The sequence below is a fragment of the Xenopus laevis genome, chromosome 5L, assembly GCF_017654675.1.
Source record: "Xenopus laevis strain J_2021 chromosome 5L, Xenopus_laevis_v10.1, whole genome shotgun sequence".
In the NCBI taxonomy this organism is placed as follows: domain Eukaryota; kingdom Metazoa; phylum Chordata; class Amphibia; order Anura; family Pipidae; genus Xenopus; species Xenopus laevis.
In genome coordinates, this window is record NC_054379.1 from 84,923,472 (window position 1) to 84,941,096 (window position 17,625).

Consider the following 17,625-nt stretch of genomic DNA (forward strand, 5'->3'; position numbering starts at 1 on the left):
CAGACCACTACTTCCTGCTTTTCATCTCTCTTGGTTACCACTGATTGGTTACCAGACAATAACCAAAATAACATGGGTCATAACTGTTTAGTTTTGAATCTGACCTGCATGCTAAGGATCAATTGCAAAATCCACTGAACAGTTATGCCCCTTGTGGCCGACCTTAAAGGAACAGTCCAGTGTGAAAATAAAAACTGTGTAAATAGATCAGGGTAACCAATCAGCGTAAACCAAGAGAGCTGAAAAGTAGGAAGTAGTGTTCCGGCTATTATGTTACACATCCAGTCACTCCAGCCTAAAATTTATACATTACATTTTTTCCTAACTAATTATATTAGAAACATTTTTTATTTTGTGCAGCCTATCTATTTACCCTGTTTTTATTTTCACACTAAACAATTCCTTTAAAATCACTGACTAACTCCAGCCTTTATAGATTACATTTTTGGCTAAAAAACTATATACAAGATACATTTTTTATTTTGCATTTTATAATCTATTTACCCAGTTTTTATTTTTACAAAAACTGTTCCTTTAAACTCCCCCACCCCCCCCAATTGATATTCCTACTTTTTCAAACAAAGTGTTCCCTTCCCAATATCCCTTCCTTATGGTACTAGGTTCAGGCTCTGGCATCTCTTGTCTCTTACCAGCTTTAGTATTTGACTTAGCGCTAGATTGTTTCTCCAGTCTTTGCCATCTTTGTGCTGCTCTCTAACTCCCTTCACAGCTGCAGCAGTCATGAATGAAGAGATTTCAGATGGGAAAGCATGGGTTTAAGTTTTAAAAGTAAGACTAGCGGTAGTAAAATGGTACAAACTGCCACTGTAACTATGTAGTGAACTTATGAACATATGCTACACATAATGTATAACGTGGCTACTAAACACATTAATGTACTTTGTTCCCTTAACAGTTATTCGAACTCTTGGGCCCAGAAGGGCTGACCTTCATTGAAACATTACTTCAGCAAAGGCAAAAAATTTTGGAGAAATCTCTGAACTACAGTAACACAATCCATATGTCTCAAGGTAGGAAATGTTTCTTCCTGAATTAATAGGCCCATATACAGTACCTTTTCTTTGTTCTTTGCATCTTTAGAATGAAATGTTACCTGTTCAGATTTCTCAGCTGGACTGCCACACTACATACTATATCATGAAAGTATAACAGTGGCTACCACTTTTGGTCAAGGAAGTTCTGCCATTGTAAATGGCCTACAACCTAGTCGCATAAAGGTGTTACAATTGTTCCCTTTATCACCCATACTTATTTTATGCCAGAGACATCATGCGCAAAGGCTATGCATATTTGTGTGTTGATGCATAATGAAAGACACTGAGGGTCATTTGTAAACACTGGGCAAATTTCCACCTGGGCAGTAACCCCAGCAACCAATCAGATGATTGCTTTCAGCGTTCAACCTGCAGCTGGCTGAGAAAAGCTAATCACTGATAGGTTGCAATGGGTTACTGCCCAGGTGCAAATTTGCCCAGTGTCTATAAATGAGCCCCACTGTGGCAGCTTTTGCATCCCCAGAAAAGTGCATACGTAGATTGCTTTTCTATATGAGGATTACCTACCATTTTAAAGGTCTTACTATCTTTCTTCCACTGCCAATTATAGTACACCCATTCACATCACATTCATTGGGGCTGGAAGGAAACTGCAGTTGATTCTAAAATGACAATTGTGGATGTGCCCAATATCCGCTTACATTTGTACACTTCAGTGTATCTTTTTAGCTATGGATGTAGTGCAAGTGTTCAATGCCATCAGATTGAATTATAGAAATTGGTAGAGTCCAATAATGCATAATAGTACCACTAAGATTTAGCAATAAATACAATTATATATTCAGTGCGGCTGACAGTTTTAGCACGCAAATTTAAGTAGAAAGACCATCCAAAGTTTTTTCTACTGTTTTCAGAATAATCAATCAGGTTTGGTTTGAGTGCCTCTGCATACCTCATTCCCGCAATCACTACATTTTAATGAATGAAGGTAGTTTTGCATTTGGATTATACTTAAGAAAACCAGTTTTGTTTCTGCCAGCCAGTGTCAACAATCAATCTCAAGCTATCAGTGCTACAGTTTATCAAGTTCTGTTGATTTCCCATTAGGATGTCTTCTATCCATTGCCGTCAGTCATCCTTTGTCTTAATAAAGCTGTCGTCTTTTACGCTTAGTCTTCAGGTAGAGCTTTGATACCTCTGATATGCTAATTTCATCTCTAGCCTACCTAATGTATCATCCTTCTTCTATGCTTGAGTCTTTCAGTTTTTCTTCCAACATTTTCTCTATTTTCTGTGGTCACTGCCATGTTTTCTTATTTACTGTTCTTGTTTCTGATCTTCCTTTTGTTTTTATACATTCAGTTTGTCGATTTATATTTTGGCTAAATTTCTTTGCAAAGTATTTATTAATGAACTTAACAATTTCCTCTTACACTGTTCTGTTTCATAAATTTGTAAACCATTTCAGATTAAAGGAACTGATTGAAGCAACATTCTACCTAGAATTAAACTAGACATACATTAGAATGTAGACCACAAACCAGTTATGCTTACAGCCTAGATCTGTTTAAAACTATGTGCTGTATTTCTATATAAGTATACCTGCATCCAGAGATTGGAAAGTCTATTGTTGTTCACAGACACCAGTTCCCAAACTCCCTTAAGCTTACACTGTAATGCTACACCCCCACCTTGTTCTATTGTGAGGTGATGTATTCTGGAACTTAAAAGTCCCTCTTCTCTCCATAGTGGGTGTGCACATCACAGTGGAAGAAGGTAAGGATGGGGTTATGTCTAAGGCAAGGGTCCCCAACCTTTTTATACCCGAGAGCAACATTTAAAATGTCAAAAAGTTACAGATTAACATAAAAATGCAGATCACTTATTTATTGGGATTTGCTTATACAGGTATGGGACCTGTTATCCAGAATGCTCGGGACCTGGGGTTTTCCGGATAAAGGATCTTTCCGTAATTTGGGTCTTCATGCCTTAAGTCTACTAGAAATTCATTTAAACATTAAATAAACCCAATAGGCTGGTTTTGCTTCCAATGAGGATTAATTATATCTTAGTTGGAATCAAGTACAAGCTACTGTTTTATTATTAAAGAGAAAAAGGAAATCCTTTTTAAAAAAATTGGATTATTTGGATAAAATGGAGTCTATGAGAGACAGCCATTCCGTAATTCCGTAATAGGATCTGTTATCCAGAAACCCATTATCCAAAAAGCTCCAAATTACTGAAAGTCCATCTCCCATAGATTCTCTGTAGTAATAAAACAGTAACTTGTACTTGAAATAATAAATGTACCTTGTACTTGATATAGCAAATCCTAATTGGATGCAAAACAATCCTATTCAGTATTTTTAATGTTTAAAGTATTTTTTAATAAACTGCAGGTATGGAGATCCAAATAAGATAAGATCCCTTATCCAGGAAACCCCAGTTCCTGAGCATTCTATAGAACTGGTCCTATACCTGTACATACAGTAGGCATGCGCCGAATCCACAATTTGGGATTTGGCAAATTTAGGCTGAATACTGAACCGAATCTCAATCCTAATTTTCATATGAAAATTAGGGACTAGAAGGAAAAACTGGAAAAAAAACTTGTTTTGTGACAAAATGTTACGTGATTTCTCTTCCCGTCCCTAATTTGCATATGCAAATTCGAAATCATTCCGACCCGGCACGAAGATTCATCCTAATCCAGCTGAATCCCGAACCAAATCCTGGATTCAGTGCATCCCTAAATAAATACATTTTCCTTATAAGGAAGTTTAGTCTGTACTTATAACATTACAAATGTACCAAAAATTATGAAAAATGTTTATGGGTTTAAAAAGTTATTACTTTTAATAGGCTGTTCACAGAACATTTTTCAATCATGTACAGTTTAGTGAAGTTAATTCTGCAAACTTTAAAAGTTGCCTTTTAGGAGCATTAAGCGACATTTACTGAAAATGCATTTGTTTTTTCTTCTTTTAGTTATTATTGCTAAGATAAACCATCTGTACAAGAGAAAATGAATATTGTTTGCAATGTACTGTCCATATTTTATGTTTCAGAGCAACGCATAAAAAACTTTGGAGAAAGCACGAAGCCTAATTACGGATGTCAAGTTACTGTTCAGTCTGAGGTGGAAAAGCAGCTAATGAAACAATATCGTCGAGAAGAAAAAAGAAACGCCAAGCGAGACAAACGGCTAGGAGATGACGGAGGAGACATTTTAGGAGAAGGACTTGTAGGCTTTGATCCCAGGGAGTTACGGATGCAAAGGTAATAAATGGCAAAAGCGAAAAAAAAATTACGGCTGTAATTGCTGCTTTAATATTTCATAATCATTTATTTTCTTTAAATTCAGCTATAGACATTACACAATTTCAACTTCATGTCACGTTCTAGCACAAATATAGTTTTTTTTATGAAAACCTAATTTTCTGGGATAAGAAAGCAGTGATCTGCTTAATTAGAATCTGCTTGGTCGCTTCCACATGGTTTAAAAATGCAGATTAAGGAGGTAAGCCATCTTCCTTAGGTGCTCTGTACACACACCACTAGTTTAAGATTTATGAAGTCTGTACTAAATGTATTGAAACTATCTGTTTTTTCCTCTAGAGATTAATGGGTGCTATTTTCTGTGTTGTCATCTTGAAATATAGGGGGAAAAAGGGAAAGCAAATAAGGCATTGCTTTCCTGCAGAAAAAAATGGCCTGACTTTTAAATATTGAGCACATAAAGTGTGTGTGATCTCTACATTGTCACTTTACGGAGAGAAAGGACAGCGGCACTGTAAATAATGGATCCTTACATTGTTTACTGAATGACCAATACCTGCAAAGAAGTATTTACAATTTGCCACATTGGCTGCTATTGGAAGCATCTTAGCATGTACATAGACTGCCCCCCAACAAAAATGCTTCATTGACCTTGGCATGAAGCTTCTGCAACATAAACCTTATCTATAAAAATTCTCAAGAGAAAATTTTAATGTTGAAACATCTACATTTATGTTTAGTTTAGCCTATACCTTTCAAAACATCATCAGGAGGCATTTGCATATCCCGGTATGGGACCTGTTATCCACAGTGCTTAGGTCCTGGCGTTTTCCAGATTAAGGGTCTTTCTGTAGTTTGCATCTCCATACCATAAGTCTGCTAAAAATAATTTAAACATTAATTAAACCCAACAGGATTGTTTTACTTCCCATAAGGATTAATTATATCTTGGTTATGACCAAGTACAAGGTACTGTTTTATGATTAGAGAAAAATCAAAATAATTTTTTAAAAGTTTTGTTATTTGATTAAAAGGGAGTCTATGGCATTCTGTAAATTGTGGCTTTCCAGATAATAGGTCCCATGCCTGTACTGTCAAACTATAAATGTCAAATTGTAACTAGAGTTGCAGTGTAGCACAACTGGAAAGAATGCGATCAATTCATACATTGGAACTATTAAGGTCGCCATTAACATGATTGTTTCATGCTTGCTCATCAATACCTGCATTGGGCTCCTTTTGGATCATTTCAACAAGCTTATGTGATTCACTCAAATCGAAGTCTCTCTTCTGGTACCTTTATTTGGAATGTGTGATATAAACACAACTATTTCTTAAACTTTTCTGTCTCTGTGCCCATTTCCTGAAAAATCAAATGATTTGCGCATCCAAGTATGTTAGTTGATCAGATTTTGCAGGTCTTGGCCTGTTTGTGGGCAAATTTAGGGATTTTTTGTCATTGATTTGATTGGATTATGCCAGTTCTGAGAAACTGTAAAGTAGTGTTGAGAAACTGTAAAATGGAAACTGGCACCAGTTTTCTTTTTATACAATATTCATTTTACTTGACTTAATACACCATTTTTCTAGTGTATACCATTTCATTTTACAAATCATATAAATACATACAGGTGAATAATGGATTATATTTAAGCTCTCCATAAGAAACTTTCTCCGTTGTGGCATCCAGAGTATCCCATGAAGCTTGTTAAAATGAGGATTATTAGGTTTCATCTGTTCTTAAAACCATAAATTGTTACTAATTAATGGTTACTTATTGTTACTTATTAATACATGTTATTAAAGTTAACTAAATCTGTAAAATTTTGCAGAGAGCATGCACTTTCCAATGCACGGACCATGCCAATTTTAGGAAAAGAGAGAGACTATTGGGAAAGGATTCAATACCCACATGTTTATGATTCACATGCGGAAGCCATGAAAACATCTGCATTCATTGGTGGTGCCAAGGTTGGTAGCTGTTATTGTTTTTTAAATTAGCTAAGTGTTGTGTTAAAGGATAAGGAAAGGCCCATTCACTGGGGACTGCCAATATGTAATGTTATTGCAAGTAATGAAAAAAAAAAAACATGATTGTATTCTTTTTTTCCTCAAGCACTAGCTTATTTAAGAAAATAACGTGGCAGAGTCTTCATGGTTGCTGTTTTTCTCGTTTATTTTCGCAATTATATTTTTGTTTGCCCCCTTTTTGAGAATGAAAACCCCAACAATCTCAAATTTTGAAAATCTGCCCCATAGGCTTGTGTATATAGATGGGTAGGTTTGTCAACAGTTGGTGCATTTCCTTAAATGAAAAAAATAGTGATTGCATTCACTTTGGGGGTCTCTGCTATATTGGTAACCCCCTTCGCTTTTAATTACATTTCACCTAAATGTTATTATTTAATAAACAGTGAAAGTAGCTTTAATAGTACACTGTATGCTCTGGTCTTGTCTTTAATGAATTATATTAACTGCCATTTTATCCATACTAATGAATGCACAGTTCTATGCAAATAGCATTTGCATATTGACATGGGACATTCAGATCACATACATGAAACCAGATCCTATATCTAGGCTTTTTGAACTCTATAGAAATGGAAATGCTTAATTTGAGGTGAACTTGAAAATTGCATCCATCCATTTTTAATATTATTATTTTAACAGCTGCTTCTTCCAGAGGGGATTCAAAGAGAAAACAACAAAATGTATGAAGAAGTAAAAATTCCAGTTTCAGAACCAATGCCTATTGGTTTTGAAGAGAAACCGGTTTACATCAAAGATTTGGATGAGGTAAGTGAATGGAATTGTAAGGTAAATATTTATATTTTTAGTTGTATATTGAATGTAGAATACTCCAGTATTTATATCTTCTCTTAACTGTTCCTATGTAACCTATTTTTTTTGCCTTGTTTCTCCTCGGATGTAACGCCCATAGACTTGTATGGTGTCGTGCGTTAAAAAAAAAAAAAAAAACGCGTCAAAAATATTTTGCCGCACGACAAAAAAATGTAGATGCCCATAGACTTTAATGGGTGTAGGCGACATTTAGACAAATTTTTAATGAAACGGGTCAAATTGGCCCATCCCTAGTCGTGAGTAAATTAATTTGACAGTCTTTTTCTTGATGGCTCCTTAAATAAAACTCTCCCTTTGATGTTGAACATTTAGTCTCTCCGCCCCTAAATTCACACGTTTACAGATATAAAAAGATTGCATAAATCATTCATAATTCTTATGTTCATCTGATAAGCGCTTGTTCCAAATAACTTGGTGACTTTCAACTTGCTCTTGTATAAGAATCTAAGAGAAAATAACAATTCTTTTAAAATCTATCCCTAAAGGGTATTTAGGTTGCTGCATCTTATCATTTTGGATGATTGTTCTTACTCACTTTTCACCCTCTCTCTAGTAGAGTTAAAAGGGTTGTTCACCTTCCAACACTTTTTTTCAGTTCGGTTGGTTTTGTAAAGTTCACCAGAAATAGATTTTTTCCAGTTACTATTTCAATGTGTAACCAGTTTTCTAATATTGAAGTGTAAAGTTTCATTTTTCATCTTCTAAAGCAGCTCTGGGGGGGGGGGCTTTCGACCCTCTGAATACATTTAGTTTATACATTTCTTATTTTTATCCCTACTGAGCAGAATCCATGAGTTTCATTAAAGACAGCTGTTGGAATTGATACAATAGTTGCTAATATTCCAGAGATGCTGTTGAGAAATGTATCAACTAAATGTTGCAAAATTGTAACAGTTTAGAGTCTGCACTTGGATTACTAAATTGACAGACTGAAACACCAGAGACAGGAACTTTAAACTTAGATTTTGAAAAAACTAAAAAAAATAAAAATGAAAAGTAATTGAAAAATGTCTATTTCTGGGGACCAATCTGAAAACAACTGAAAAAAAGTGTTTGTAATGTAAACAATCCCTGTTAAGGGAATGCGAACACCTGTTCACCTTAACGGCTGTGTAAAATAAATGTTTCCAATATAGTTAGCCAAAAATGTAATCAATAAAGGATGGAGTGAATAGATGCTCAACATAATAGCCAGAACACTACTTCCAGCTTTGTAGCTCTCTACCTACCAGTGGTTTCAATGAAAAACTGGAATATGAAGGAGAGCACATAAATGGAATACAAGTATACAAATAACAATAATATTGTAGCTTCACAAAGCAGAAGGTTATTGGCTGCTGGGATCTGTGACACCCATTTGAAAGCTGGAAGAGGAAGGTAAATAATTATAGCAATGGTGACCAATCTTTATTTGGAAAGTACACATTCCGACAAATAAAAAATTGGAAAATGTCTTTCTACTCCAAACATCTATACTGAAAATGTAAACTAAAGTTAGAAAATGTTATTATATTTCTGAAAACTGTCTCAAATATTGCATTTTGCAGCACATTATTTCCCACATATTCTTGGGCACAAAATACAGCATCTTACGAATATGAATGCCGTGAGTCTTCTAAATGGTTTGATGCCCAATATCAACTAATCAAGAACAATGCCTAATGCAAAACAATTACTAATTACTTTTGCAGGCAAAAAATCCACTTACAGGAAAAAAGTGTGTATATATGTGTGCGTACAGTTGTCATATTCTGTGTTTGGTAAAAAAAAATCTCTGTGTTAGGTTTCTTACCTCTGTGGAAGCAAGAAAGCTGCAGTGATGGCTGGCATGTTGTCCACAATGCTGTGGGTGTGGTGCTGAGGGGCTTAAAGGAAAATGATAACCCCAAATGAATACTTGAGCAATAGATATCAAATTAAGGGGTAAATTTATCAAAGAGTGAAGTTCCGCAACTAGAGTGAAATTCCGCAGCTCTCAATTCATTTCTATGGGATTTTGAAAGGCATATTTATCAATGGGTGAAAGTCAAAGTTCACCCTTTGATAAACATGCCTATAAAAATCCCATAGAAATGAATGGAGAGTGGCGGAATTTCACTCTAGTGGCGGAACTTCACTATTAACTTCACTCTTTGATAAATATACCCCTAAGTGTCATATTAAATAATCTTATCAAACTGGTAAATATTGCCTTGAACCCAGTCTATTAATTGGCCTACCATGTATGGTTTGTTTGGTATGTTTGTGTGCACTGTGAATCATAAGATCCCAGGGGGCTGCCTTTTTTTTTTTTTCTTTAAATGGCAATTTTCTATTTATGATTACCCAATGGCACATACTACTAAAAAGTACATTATTATGAAAATGGTTTATTTACATGAAGCAGGGTTTTACGTATGAATTGTTTTATGCAATATCTTTTTATAGAGACCTGTTGGAGGGGTATGGTTTTGCTTTAAAAGGGTACTATAGTGAAAATGAAAATGTAATATAAGCTTCTTTATACTGAAATAAGACGTTTTCTTTTTATCTTCATTATTCCTCTCTCAGCATCTGTTTCTCTTCATTCTGTCTTCATGCAGCAGTTGGGTGTCAGATATTCATTGACCGTTAGAATATCTTATAGGGGGGCTCCTTTTGCCTAGAAGGTGTATTAGAGCTCACTCGATTAAAATCCCCAGACATCATGTCTCTCTACATGCAGGTTTTGTGAATCAGTTATTTGAGTGAGTCTGTTATTTGAGTGAGCTTTATGACATCTGATAGGACACAAAGCCCCCCTATAAGATATATTGGATCTAACTGTCAATGAATAACTGACACCCAACTGCTGCATGAAGAGAGAATGTAGAGAAACAGATGCTCAGAAAGAAATAGTGAAGATAAACGTGATTAATTCTGAAACAATGCAGAATGTTTAATTGCTTGTATTTATGAATTTTCATATTTCAGTATGATGAAACTTATATTACATTTTCATTTTTGCGATATTTCCCCTTTTAGGACAAATCAGCCTACTGAGAAGCCCTCTGTATAATGAGATGCTTTTTTATTGTATAGCCTTCCATTCTTGTTCAAACCAGGAAGCAGATTGTGTCTTTACTTTCAGTTTCAGATTGTTCCATGATTATTGCAAGAAATAGCAAATCATACATATTTCATGTTTAAAATAGTGGGCAAAATTGTCTTCAACACAATCTATATTCATTACGATAATGTTAAAACAGGGGGTTTACTATCCATTTAAGCAGAAGACAGATTTATTAAAGGAGTTGTTCACCATTAGATAGAGATATGCACTGTGAAAACCCCTGTAAAGTCAAAACTGTAGTAATCACAGTAATCATCATTTCTCTGCTCCCTCTAAAAGAAGCTTTGTTTGATGAGTGAAAAGCACATCATTTCATTTTCCATAGGAAAAAAACATGCAATACAATTCATTTTTTCTGTTACTAGAAATGTTTTTCCCAAGTCTACTTTATAAATTGATGTTTTGTTGGTTTAAATGTGAAAGATTCAATTTACATAAAGTAAAAAAAAAAAAAAAAATCACTCTGATAAATGGCTGAAGCTTTTTACCTAAAGTAGGTGCTCGAGATGGGATTTATTTCTTTTCTACATGCCATTTCCCTTTCCTTTTACTTGCAGAATATAATTAATGGGCTAAATAAAAAGTGGATTTCTTTGCTCTTAATGCATAGGAATTATTACAAAATCAATAAACCCTTTTCTTTCTCTGATCTTTTGTTGCTTTTAAAATTTCACCAAGTAAGCAGGGTGGGGTGAAGTAAGACACATTAGTGCATAAATTACCATGTTTATACTATGTTTAAAAGCTTAGTTAATATCACTATAGTTTTGTGGTCAAAATTGTTATTGTTAATTGAAAAATAACCAATTTCTTGGTTTCAAAAGCAAATACTTGAGCAACTCGTATTAGGGGCTTATAGAACAATGTGCTGAATAATTGGGAGATCTAAAGTGCATAGCACATTACTGTGTATTGCATATTCTATTTTTTAAGGCTGGTGTGACTGTAAGATTTAAAAGATAACAGTACTGAGATTAACTGGCCCCTGCATTGTTCAAAGCTATTATTCAGGCTGTAAACGCCTGCATTGTTTACACCTGTAATCCCCTGTGTATTGTTTACACCCATAAAGGCCTGTACTGTTCACATCTCAGACCCAGACTGTCAGTGCCCACATTGTTCACTCAGACTGTAGGAGTAGCACCGGCATTTTGTCACTGTATGTAGTACAGTTTGAAATGTTCATCTTAGAGTAGTTCTGAAAGGTTTCCCTGTCTCCTCACCTATTCTGCTTTGTGCCATATTTTGCCTTCCCTATACTGCATTTGCAAGACACTGCTTACCTGTGTGTGCCATGCTTTGCCTACGTGTGTATGCCATTCATTGTCTGGCCTATGCTCCCTATGTGTTCAATATTCTGCCAAACTGTGCCATACTGTGCTGCCTGTGTGTGCCATACATTGCTTACCCTATGCTGCCTGTGTGTGCCATACTCTGCCTTTGTGTACCATACTCTGCCTGTGTGTACCATACTCTGCCTGTGTGTGCACCATACTCTACCTGTGTGTGCCATACTCTGCCTGTGGGAGGTGAACGTGGTGGAATTTTTTTTATTTTGAAATTGCTGTTAGTGGCCCCTAAGGTGTTTAATTGTACGCTGGGAGTTGCTGTGTTATCCACAGGGAGCAGGGTGCATATGGATTTAAGGGACAGACACTCACAGACACTCACAGACACTCACAGACACTCACAGACACTCACAGACACTCACAGACACTCACAGACACTCACAGACACTCACAGACACTCACAGACACTCACAGACACTCACAGACACTCACAGACACTCACAGACACTCACAGACACTCACAGACACTCACAGACACTCACAGACACTCACAGACACTCACAGACACACACTTTGAACGCTTTAGATACCTGCCACTCTGGTTGTTAAAAGGTTAACAGTAAGGCTGCAGCATCCCCTTAATCACTTAGAAATCCTTCTACTCCTATAACCCCCTCTGCCCCCTCCCTCAGGAATTTACTTTGGCTGTTAATTTATGAGCATGCTCAGTTCTTCTCAGCTCAGATTACTAAACACACCCTTCAGTTTAGCAGCCAATAAAGAGACAGCATTGCTGGTTCCCTAGCTGTCTGATCCTATTTTTTTTCCATAACCACCTCTCCTGAGCTCAACTTAACCATTACAGTGCTCAACCCTAGCACAACTTTTTATCAAATTGTGCCTGTGTAAACCTGAATTCTGGATTGCATACATGCCTTGTTTGCAGATGTCAATGTTACTGATGATGTGTCAGAGGGAAAATGGAGCCTGGTGAAATCTGCTATTTGTTTTAGGAAAATGTGATGGAGCTGGCAAATGGAGGGGTATATGCAGTACAAATGATGTGACTTGGGTGGGTAAGAAATGCCCAACTTATATACATGGTAGGAAAATGTAGGCTTTACATGTCCTTTAAGGACATTTCTTAATATGACTTAATTAACTGTTTTTCACATATGGGTGATATCCCTGCAGCGAGCACCAACCATTTGGTTTGCTACCAACATTAATGTATGGTCTTAAAAGTTCTTGTGGTAACATGGGTGTGGTTTAAAAAGGGGAGCGGTCAACACTGGCTTCCGTTATCGGCCCTTCACCACATAGGCGAGAACAGTTCTGGCCCTCAGTACCACAGAAGTTGGCAGCACTGGTCTAGGCTGTTGTACATTACCTTTTTTTTTTAAAGACTTGCTTTCTCTTTCTATGCAGAATCTTTGTCCTTTTGACAGAGGAAATGCCATTCAGACTTCACTGAGATGAGTTCTTCTGTTTCTATTTTGCACCATCGGTTCTTTTTTCTATTTTAACAAAATGCGGACCCACAGAATGTCACTATACTACATTGTATGTGTGGGTTTTTAAAGTGTGGCCAGTGCTAGATTTGTGCCATGCATATTGCATTGAGCTTTGGTAAACAGGTTGTGACCAAATAGAATCTTACCATAAAACCTTATACCACATCACATATTGAGTTATAGCTTCTACCCTGCCACCATTCCATATTATATCCCACTGTTATGCAGAGCTTTTGATGCAGTTGGCTGGTGAAACGTTATTCAAATGTCCGCTTTTGTGCCCTGTAGCTTTTTCAAAATAACTGCTGGCCTCAACATGATATTTATAACAATCATTCAGTTTGTTTACAGTCTTTTAGAGGGAGACACTTTTCTAACTACCGAATGGGGTTTTCATATATTTTCTACTTGCTGAAGCACACCGGTGTACTTTTTTCTTAATATGTGCATTTGTTGTCATTTTCTCATCTGTATTTCTGATTTATTCTCTGAATACCAATCCCTTTATTAATGATTTAAAGGTGGTGTCCAGTTACTTGTTTTGCAATTCAGTGCTTTGAGAATTGTCAATGATCTCAATAAATGTCCAAGTCGTGCAAAAAACACAATAAAAAAGTGATTTCCCACTTAGGCATTAAAGAAGGTTTGCTGATTTAAGTACAACCTAAGTACAAATATTGGCTTGACAGGGATCTTCAATATATTGTTCAGTTTCAGAATGCTTGCTTTTGCTCTCTTGAGACAGTCTGATGCAAGACCATAGTTCCTCAGGTTAGCAGCATATCAGTCCCCCACCCACCCCTTTGTTTTTATTCATTAGCTAAAAGCAAAGGCAGGACTATGTTTATGGTTTAAGGTTCATGAGTTCAGTGTTTCTTAAACTGTGCTACCTCTCTAACATGGGGATCCACTGACTAGCTTCTGCTTTTACATAGACCTGAATTATGTGGCAAAAAATGGCAATTGCATATCTCATAGTTAACATTTACCTTAACATTTAGACCTTTTTGTAATTTCAGGAATATTTGTCATTGCTTAGCCCTAGTTATCACTATTTTTATTCTGAGATTTTTGTAATAAATATTTGTGAAGCACTTGCTTAGATAGCTATAGAGGAAGCTGAGGAAGTTGATCTACAGATGATGGAGGGGTAACTACATTCACAGTTCACACAGACAACAAGGAGTAATATTTATTGCTCCAGGAGTAATATATATATATATATATATAGTATATTATATAGTATATATAGTGAATAATGTACCCCCTACTGTAATTTATAAAGATATTATTAGTCACCGAGGAGTTATGTGACCATATAAAAGCACGAGGCCGCAGGCCGAGTGCTTTTATACAGGTCACATAACTCCGAGGTGCTTATAATATATTTATAAATTTTAAGTAGGGGTACATTATTTATTATAATCTACAGTTTCAAAGTTCAATTTTTATATCCTGTCTTTGCTTTTTACAAAATGCATTACTTTTTTTTTGCTGTAGTCCCTCCTTGTTGATTTAAGTACCTGTATTTCTTTTGCTTTCTGTAGATTATTTTGCAGGTGCCTGCTCTGTGTGATGACATTCTGCTGCATCAGAGATGGGGGTGGGGGCAAGGGAAGAAGAGGGAGTGAGACTTGATATAGTGATGGGAGGGGCGAGTGAGACTTGTGATTGTGGATGGGAGGGGAGCGTGATTTGAGATGATTGATGGGAGGGTGGAGCGAGACTTGCCATAGTGGACGGGAGGGGGAGCGAGAGTGGAGCGGAATCGTGTGAGGAAGGAAGCGACATCAGGGAGGCAGCTGCAGGAGACGTGAGAGGAAGGAAAGTGCAGCCGATAGATGGGAGGCAGTGAAACAGGTGGAGCGTGTTACGAGTGGGCGGAACAAGGAAGTCTGGCGCTTGAAAGCCAAGCTGGCTGGAAACAAGGGTACAGGATAGAGCAGCAGCTACAAGTGCTGTCTCTTTAAGTTTATAAACGGCGCGTTCTGACGCCAGAACGCGCTGTTTATAAGGATATAATTTACAGTCTGGTCCCATAGGGAAATGACCAGACTGTAGATTATATTGTTTTATTTTCTGGTAGCTTGTGTGTAATTAAATGAGCACAATTTTCTGCTCCAGGTGGAGACCATCGCTGTTCTAGATGTTGAGAATATACTTTATTAACCTACTAGTATTCAACATTGGAACATGTCAACTTGGATTGCTTGAAAGCATCTCTGTGATCACTAAACAGAATGCAGTGTGCAACAGTGCAAAAACTAAAAGCCCACATCTGATGTATAAAATGAAAATGATCTAGATTTTTTTTTTTCCCCTGTTTTTTTCTGGTTTATAATTCACCCAAACAAGTGCCTGACCATCAAGCTTTCTGAAGATCTTCTTTAAATGGATAATGGGATTTTGTGGAAGGGGTAGAAAAATGTATGGGGTGTTTTGTCTAGTCTTTCAAACTCCTCCAGAACAGAGGTGAAGTTAAAGGGGGACTCTCACCCAAACTATAGTTGTCTTTCATACAAGAACTGCATTCAGTTATGGGTGTTTTGAAAATAATTGATTTTACTTATACCCGCGCCTTTACTAAATCATTTCCAACCATCAACACATCCTACAGCTAGCTTTTTCTCGTTGCCAACAATATGTCATTCTTAGATACTGAATCTTTGCACCCTGCCTTCAGTTTCTTCCCTGTGATGTGTCCTGTTGAACTTCTTCCTGTTGCAGCTTACCCTTCTATAGGGGGATAGCACCAAAGACTGGGGGGGTGTGGAGTAAATCTTATGGTCTGGCTCAAGATTGCCCATTCCTCCTGGCTCTCACCCCACAATCTCTTGGCAATATAAAAGTGTGATGCTACTGTGCTTCACCACACAGACAGGTTGACACTTGGCTCCTATCTTTGCAAACAAATAGTGTTACAAACATGCAAAGTAGTAAGTGACAGCATGCCCATGTGGTTAACAGTGAAGCACAGTAGCAGCACATTTCATTAGCTTAACTGATTTTATAATTTTGCCAGGCTATGGTTTATTGTGGAGTTTTGTGCACTGTAAGCATGTTAAAGTGCACATGACAGAATCCCTTTAAATTAGAGGTTAAAGGGGAAGGTGGACTAACCTCATGGGCAAAGTTGGGCTGTAGGTAAAGGAAGTGTTTTGGTGACATGGGATGTGAGCCTTGGCATGCCAACTTCAGGACAGTAAATCGTAACTTTGAAAAAACAGCGCTATATAAATAAATGATGATGATAAATGATGATGAAGAATGAAAAAATGGGAGAGAATCAAGTGTGTTTATTTTGAAATTGTGCCTTTAAGTTCCACATAATAGTAGAGGACCTTATGTATTATTTTGCCAATAAAATAGGCAACCCATGTGAGCTAGGCAACATATCCAAGTGCCCATCCAGGAGGCCAAAGCAGGAATACAAGGAAAATATTTTTCATTGAACAGGCCTTTCTGCTTGAGTATTCTACTTAAGTATTTCCCTGCATCACCAGATAGACCGGGATGTTGCCCGCAAACAATTAAATTTTTTCACTTATCCTTCTTCTTTGGAGTTAAGTTTTGTAAGGCAACTGTGTAGTTTGCAGGGCTCTATTGTCATTCCACTTTGATGAGGAATTACATCAGAAAGCAAAATCACTATCTTAGCAATGTGATTTCTGTATGGGTTATTTGCCCGCCCACAAAGAGCAGTAACTGTTCAGGGCTTCCAAAAAGTAAACCTCTCCTTATTATCTGTTGTTTCAAAGTGTGCTTTGATTATTTAATTGTTTTGGTTTAATTTTGTCCATGGTTTTGTGTTCCCACATTCTTAATAGTTTGGTGAGGCCAAAGGTTTTGCAGCAAGTTTGCCAGAAGTTAAGGACTTAAACCCCCAGATGCATAGACTTAAACATACGTGTGTGTGTGTGTGTGTTTGTAACTGTGTGCTGTGCAACACAGCCAATTGCTTTATAAAAACAGAACACAAGAAACTGTTGTTGGATTTTATGGCTTTTAGTGAAGTTACGATAGTCCATAAAGTACTTCATACCAATTTTCCTGTGTTTGGGGAAGTCTTTACCTTCACAACAGGACAGCCATTAAACTAGCTATGATTTCAAAGAGCACATGGTAACAATAATAAGCATACGTTTATAACCATTAATAAAACATAATAGCATTTGCATTCTTTTCAGTAGGCTAAGAGAAGCAATTTACCTTGGCACTTTTTTTTTTTTTGTTAAATGGTTAATCTACACTCTTGAGATTTAGCAGCCAGCAGAGAACTGCATTCTTGGACTTAGTGTCATACATAGTTATAAATAAGCTGATAAACTACATATCCCACTATTTCCAGTCTCATTCATTTTTCTGTATGAAAATCATTTTCATTTAATAAATAAAAAACCTTAGACATCTGTAACTCCTTTATCTTGCAGGCATTTTCACATTGGTTTTCAGATCCACGGTAATTGTTTTATTGGGCTGTGACTGATTTAAACACATGGAACACCTCTTTTATAAAGTAACATTAATTTTATTTAACGACACATCACTTCAATAGAATGGTTTGTATGAGATGC

At 36.6% G+C, this 17,625-nt stretch overlaps 1 protein-coding gene across 2 annotated transcripts in view; it reads left to right on the plus strand.

Moving 5' to 3' along the window:
* Positions 1-17,625, plus strand: part of ascc3.L (activating signal cointegrator 1 complex subunit 3 L homeolog) — a 327,995-nt gene that overhangs the window by 46,431 nt on the left and 263,939 nt on the right. For both annotated transcript variants that reach the window (XM_041563009.1, XM_018263366.2), the window contains exons 5-8: positions 917-1,031; positions 4,085-4,295; positions 6,128-6,266; positions 6,966-7,091. In XM_041563009.1, the coding sequence (XP_041418943.1) occupies positions 917-1,031; positions 4,085-4,295; positions 6,128-6,266; positions 6,966-7,091 (591 nt within the window). The remainder of the gene's footprint in view (positions 1-916; positions 1,032-4,084; positions 4,296-6,127; positions 6,267-6,965; positions 7,092-17,625) is intronic.